The sequence below is a fragment of the Metopolophium dirhodum genome, chromosome 1, assembly GCF_019925205.1.
Source record: "Metopolophium dirhodum isolate CAU chromosome 1, ASM1992520v1, whole genome shotgun sequence".
NCBI classification, from domain to species: Eukaryota; Metazoa; Arthropoda; class Insecta; order Hemiptera; family Aphididae; genus Metopolophium; species Metopolophium dirhodum.
In genome coordinates, this window is record NC_083560.1 from 94,801,137 (window position 1) to 94,808,111 (window position 6,975).

Here is a 6,975-nt window from a genome sequence, read left to right on the forward strand (position 1 = left end):
GTCAGACTGCCTACCATGTAGGCTGAGTTGCACCCAAAAAGAGTTGAACAATCACAATTTTTTTATAAGTTTTTAATTTTTTAAGGGGAACAAAGTGCGCGGGATCAGCTAGTAAAATAATATTTTGTTGAATTATACAATTATACCTACTTACACAAATTATAATATAATATATACATATAAAAATTACTGTTTGTCTGTCTGTCCTTTATGCATTCCTAAACGGCTGGACCGATTGCGATGAAATTTGGTACAGACATAGATTAGACCTCTGGTAAGTATATAGGCCAATTTAAAAAGGGTAAATCAGAGATCCAACTCGAAGAGGTTCTCAAACAGGGATTTTTATATTTACGATGGAAATTTTTTTTTTTAAATGGTTGCTATTGGTTTCAATAACAATAATTATTATTAAAGCGATAATCATGTTGTCGCAGAGGCACTTGTATGTATTTAAGTACAGAATGTCTTGAGTTCGAACCACGATTTAAGTGGACCAATTTTTTGCATTTATTTTTCTTATTTTTCCTTTTTTATTTTTTTCTTTATCTAAACATACATTTTTATTCATCGGATTTTAGTACGGATAGGTTAAGATTTTGTATTAATCCGCCGTAGGTTGAATTCAGTAAAAACGACAAACTTGGTATAACTTCTTGATTCTATAAAGTTAAATTATACACTTACTTACAAACCACACGGGGACCACTCATTCAGCTAGTGTAATATCTATTTATGAAATGTTTTAAAACTGAAAATAGACTTTCACTGTGGATATATTATGTTTTATATTTTAAATGCTGTACCTAAACAATTTAAAAGAGCCAATTTTGAAATTTCCAATCTATAGAGATTTATAGTGACCGAACGTAACAGACACCTATGATTAAAGGTACTGCCTATAGTAGGTCATTGTCTTAATTTGTTGTGCTTTTTATAGCCTTATAAGCCTTATAAGAAAATTTTGCCTATTATTAGTGTTTTTTTAAATTATTACCAAATAAAAAATTTTTCACACTATCAAAATACTTGAAAATTTAATACAAGATTCATCATATAATTCATTGATAATGAAAATTAAAAAATACATTAAGCGTAAATCCATAATATTTTCCAAATTTTTTTTCTAAGAAATAGGAGAATAGAGGAATAAGATATTTAACATCTTCAATTTCGGTATTTTTAGCATCTGGTAACAGCAACTAACGTGTGGAGATTTAATGAACCATCATTATCTATATAATATTTAATAGTGACAAATAAGCAGCTACACTACACATTGGTCGTGCTCATAATATTTTATTAATACTTCCGATGTGTTGATCGATTATGATTTTATAACCAAATTTTAGTAAATACAACAAACACTGGCTTCAATTATTTTTGAAAATAAATTCTAATCCACCATTGGTGGTGACTACTATGTATAGTTACCAAGTAGTTTTATACAAAACAAATACGAATTAGTTATCATTCCTAATTCAGCTAAAAATCATTAAAATGTACAAGAGCTCTCGTAATCTGAGCACAACAGTGAGTCTGCAACAATACTTATGTGACGTGTGTGATAAACCATTCACCAAAAGAAGCAATCTAACGGTCCACCGGAGGACGCACACAGGAGAGAAACCGTTCCAGTGTGATGTGTGTGAAAAGTCGTTCAGTCAAAGGTGCAGTCTGGCGGTCCACCTTAGAACACACACGGGAGAGAAACCATTTCCGTGTGATGTGTGTGACAAGTGGTTCAACACTAACCCTGATCTGACGGTACACTGTAGAACGCACACGGGGAAGAAACCGTTCCAGTGTGATGTTTGTGAAAAGTCGTTCAGTCAAAGGTGCAGTCTGGCGGTCCACCGGAGGACGCACACAGGTGAGAAACCGTTCCCGTGTGACGTGTGTGACAAGTGGTTCACGACTAGCAATAAATTGACGGTACACCGGAGAACGCACACAGGAGAGAAACCGTTCCAGTGTGATGTGTGTGAAAAGTCGTTCAGTCAAAGCTGCAATCTGGCGGTTCACCTTAGAACGCACACGGAGGAAAAACCATTCCAGTGTGATGTGTGTGAAAAGTGGTTCAAGACTTGCAATCAAATAACCGTCCACCAGAAGATGCACAGCAAAAAATCTGAGATCTCAGATTGATGAATTAACAACTATATTGTCGTTATCTTAATCTGCTACCATTTACCTTAAAAAAATTAATTGTCCATTGCTTCAGTGCATATTATAGTTTGTTCAAAAGTTATGCAGGAGGTTTATTATGCTCATTCGATGATGATTCTTTCAGTTATAAATATTATATTATAATTTGCTAGTCGTTTTTTAGTAAAGCCGACAAAAGCTCATTGGAACTTAATAAAACAGATTATATCATATGTTAGACGAACATTTAAGTATGGTTTATATTTTAATAATATTAAACAATTAGCGTTAGAAATATTTATTGATGCAGATTACGCAGTTGACGTTCTAACACGAAGATCGATATCTATAATTCAGACTTGGGTCAAGTATAATTTTGTGGACTCATGGAGACCATACTGTGTGTCATTATCATCGACGAAAGCCAAATATGTTTCAGCTAGTGAAGTTGCGAAGGGAATCATGTGGATACAGAATAACACGTTGGATTATAATTTTTAAGCTTATCAAAACCAGGTGATAAACAACCAGTATTATGCATTGATAATCAAAGTACATCCTGACCAAGCCTTTAGTAAAGGAAAGTTTCGAGAAAATACGGTCAGCCATAGGGGTGGCTACAATCAAAGAAATTATTAATTGAGGGAGGATGTTGAAATATACAATTAATATGAGTATTGAAACCATGTAAACACACGTGTGCATTTTTGTTTATAATAATTATGCAGTTATATGACATGAAAGCCACTTGCACATACGCCGTCATACAGTGCGTATACAGTGTACATAGTCACTGATACAATCCAGTTGTACGTTACATTTATATAATTTTTTTTTTTTTTTTTTATTTAAATAAGGCTTCAACTCCTGAGGTTATTAGCCTGTGAAAATTACAAAAAAATATAAAGTGAATATTGGTCTTACAACTATGGGGATACATTACGTTTAACAATATAGGGATTTTGTGGGATATATATACATTTAAACATTTAATTATTTAATTATTAGTAATTTTTCTAAATTAATTTTGCTAAGCCTATGTTTTTGAAAAAATTATATATGTTTTTAGTGTTCTCTTCGCCAAGTGCCTGTTGCATTGTTGATGGGTTTCCGAGAATTTGTCTAGAGTTGATGAACTTGGGGCATTCAAGTGTGACGTGTTTGATTGTCAGCGCTTTGTCACAGAGTTCGCAGGTCGGGCTGTCTTCTTTTGTTATGAGATGCAGGTGTGTTAGACGGGAGTGACCAATCCGAGTTCTTGTGGTGACTACTTCTTCGTGCCTGGATGAGGGTGGAGGAGTTTTCCATGGGTCGATTGATGTTTTAATTTCTTTTAATTTATTTATGTTTGAAGTCTTCTCCCACGAGTCTTGCCAAAGACTTTTAGTTAGTTTATTTATTTTTATGAGTGCGTCTTGGAATGTAATTTTGTTTATTAATACCGAGTTGGGTGATGATATTGCTTCGTTGGCTGCCTTGTCCGCTAGTTCGTTGCCATTTATGCCAGTGTGAGAGGGAACCCATAGAAATTCGATTTTTTTCCTCGAGTTTGATAACTTTTCTTGGATGGATTGAATTATTTAATTTTTGGGGTAAGGGTTTTCAAGGGCTAGGAGAGCACTAAGGGAGTCACTGATTATGAGTATTTCTTCGGACACTAGGTCATCACGTGTGAGATTGCATTTTGGATGGCTTGACTTTCAGCAGAAAAAATGCTGGTTTCATGAGGAGGTTTGAACATTGAAGTATTGTTATTTTCTATGAATGCGAACCGGTTCCATTGGGGGATTTTGAGGCGTCCGTAAAGATTTTTGTGTGGTGAGAGTATTTTTCTTCAATTATTTCTGAAAAGTTATTTCTTATAGTTGAGGTTGAGGAGATTTTTTTGTTGAATTCGAGTAGTTGGGTATTGACATTAATATTCCACATCCACGGAGGGGAAGACGGGAAGATAATTTTGTTAAACGTAATTGGTTTGAACTTCATTATATCTGCTATGATCATATACGTGTCGTCGATAGTGCGAGGTGTGTTTGGACTGTTACGTATGTTCAGAGGTCTTCTGATTGGAATTTGAGTTTTGTTGTTAGAGAATTTAGTTACAAACTTTAGTGTTTCTTTAATCCTTCTAAATTCAAGTGGTAGTTCTCCAGCGTTGCACATAATACTTTCTGTTGGGCTTGTGCGGAAGGCACCTGTGGCTAGTCTAATGCCTTGATTGTGTATAGGATTTAGTATATTAAGAATTTTGTTTTTGGCTGTATTATAGATGGCTGCACCGTATTCCATTTTTGCTAGTATAATTGCTTTATATATAGTGATGAGGCTATTTTTATATGAGCCCCAAGAGTGGTGAGATAAGGTTTTCATAATTTTCATGTTATTGTTTGCATTTATTTTGAGATTTTTTAGGTGAGGGATCCAATTTGATTTGTGGTCGAAAGTCATGCCTAGTATTTTTATTTTATCTGTATATGATAGAATGGTGTTATTTAGATTGATGTGGAATAGGTTTTCATTACGCTTTTTATGGAAGATGATACTTTGGGTTTTGGATGGTGAGAAATTGAAACCAGTTGTGGTTGACCACTTGAGGAGTTCATCCAGGGCTTGCTGGACGAGTTCGACTGTTGTTTTTATGTTCACGCCACTACAAAAAATGTTACAATCATCCGTAAAGATGGTATACCTTATAGGGGGAAGGAGATTGTCAAATATATTATTTATCGCGATTAAGAACAGGGTGACACTGATGACTGAGCCCTGGGGTACTCCATTTTCGGTAATATGAGTGGTTGATAGTGTTTCACCAATTTTTGTTTGGAATGATCTGTCCTGTAAGAAATTAGTGATGAATGTAATCATGTTTCCTGAGATGTTCCATTCACGTAGGGTAAGGATGACTCTTTGTCTCCAAACCATATCATATGCTTTTGTTAAATCGAGCGCTACGAGGATTGTGTGTTGGTTTACTTTGGCTGCGTTACATATATGGGAGTGAATATTGGATAGAGTATTGAGTGTGGAGTGATTTTTCCGAAATCCACATTGTTCTTTATTAAATTTATTGGAGACTTCTAAGTGCCATATGAGTCTTGAGTTAATTATTTTTTCAAGTACTTTGCATAGTGTGCTTATTAGAGAGATGGGACGGTAGTTTTCTACGTGAAATTTGTTTTTATCTGGTTTGGGTATTGGGATAATAATTGCTTTTCGCCATTGGTTGGGGAAAAATCCGTAATCCCATATTATGTTGTAGACTAGGAGAAGTTTTTGTTGAGCGAAGGAGGACAGATGATGAAGAAATATGTAAGGGATGTCGTCAGGGCCTGGGCTTTTGCTTTTACACTTCAGGAGTGCCTGGTTAAGTTCATCCATACTGATATTGGAGTTGTATGAGTCTTCACTGTGCTGTGGTAGTCTGTCTGTGACATATGAGTTCTCGACTTCACTTTTGTGTTTTAGGAAGGATTCCGTATGATTTTGGTTACTGTTGTTTGTCTGAAATAGATCAGCGAAGGCTTGAGCGATGTCCATATTAGTTTTGATATATTCATCTTTGTATTTCATGATATTGAGTATCGAGTTAAATTTATTTCCTTTAAATGTTTTGATTTTGTTCCACATAGTAGTAGCTGAGGTTTGTTGGTTGATTGTGGAGACGAATGCTTTCCAGGCTACGCATTTGCTATTTTTGGTGATAAACCTTGATTCTGCCCTAGCTTTTTTATGTGCTATGTGATCTGACAAAGATTTTGTTTTTTTAAAACGGTTTAATTTTTTTTTGTAATTTTTAATGGCTTCATTGCATTCGGGGTTCCACCACGGTGCTGTCTTGGTGGCTTTAGAACGGGATTTATATAATTATATATTACTTATACATAACTATAAAGTTCTGTTACTTATTTACATTAATACCAAAGTCTTTGGTCCATCCTAGCTTCAATTTCAACAATAATTGCAACATTAAGTAATGAAATACTTACCATTTTAATAAACAAAGAATAAAACAAATCATGAGTATAAGCATTAAATACAAATCAAAATAATTGAGTCAATATTTTTCTTTTTTTTTCGTATGGCACTTATCTCCGGGAGTAGGCCCGAAGGTCTAGTTCGGACGCTTATTTGGCAGAATTTCTATTTAGGCACCCGTAAGTTTCTGCCATGCCTGGTTGTGGGATGGCGGTCTCGCCGTCTAGACCGTTGCCTGCCCAGAGAACGATGCCACCCGTGGCCGGGATTTGAACCGATGACGCCGCGCGTTTCAACCGACGCCGTAGTCCGCTCGGCCACTCCCGTAATTGAGTCATTAACTACTAGTTATTAGTACTACTTTGGAAATAAAAACATAATATCGATATGAATATATTAATATAAAATATTGCCAGTCCTGTTAATATTTCTTCCTTCATTCTAGCTTGGTATTTCAGTTTTTTTTAAATTATTATTGTTTAAAAAACATACTTTGGAAAATGTTCTGTTTACTCCTCCGACATTACAATAAAAGCCGATCAAAATCAGCTGGATTTTACCAACAAAATATTTTTGTAATCCATGATTTTAGATGTATCAAGAAAATAATTAAGAACCATGAACAAACTTTTTGATATTCGCACTGTTTTGCATGGTCATAGATAATACATCCCTAACCAAAGAAAACAGTTTTAAATTTGTGAATATTCTTCCACTGTTTAATTTATTTGTTGAAGTGACCTACAGACAGTCAACCGACTGTACACCGGAGTGCTCATTTGGGAGAAAAACTGGATGTAGTCAATCTGCACCAAAATTTACCCTATTTTCAACTACCTATGGTGGTACAAG

At 34.9% G+C, this 6,975-nt stretch overlaps 1 protein-coding gene across 1 annotated transcript; it reads left to right on the plus strand.

Annotated features, from left to right (window-relative positions):
• Nucleotides 1-1,500: 1,500 nt before the first annotated feature.
• LOC132946649 (gastrula zinc finger protein XlCGF71.1-like) lies at nt 1,501-2,148 on the plus strand. Its single transcript, XM_061016697.1, has one exon. The coding sequence runs from the start codon at nt 1,501-1,503 to the stop codon at nt 2,146-2,148; it is 648 nt and encodes a 215-aa protein (XP_060872680.1).
• Nucleotides 2,149-6,975: the final 4,827 nt, after the last annotated feature.

What these genes read in the sequence shown, in the direction of transcription:
- LOC132946649 (XM_061016697.1), top strand. Translation starts at nt 1,501, where the DNA reads ATGTACAAGAGCTCTCGTAATCTGAGCACAACAGTGAGTCTGCAACAA.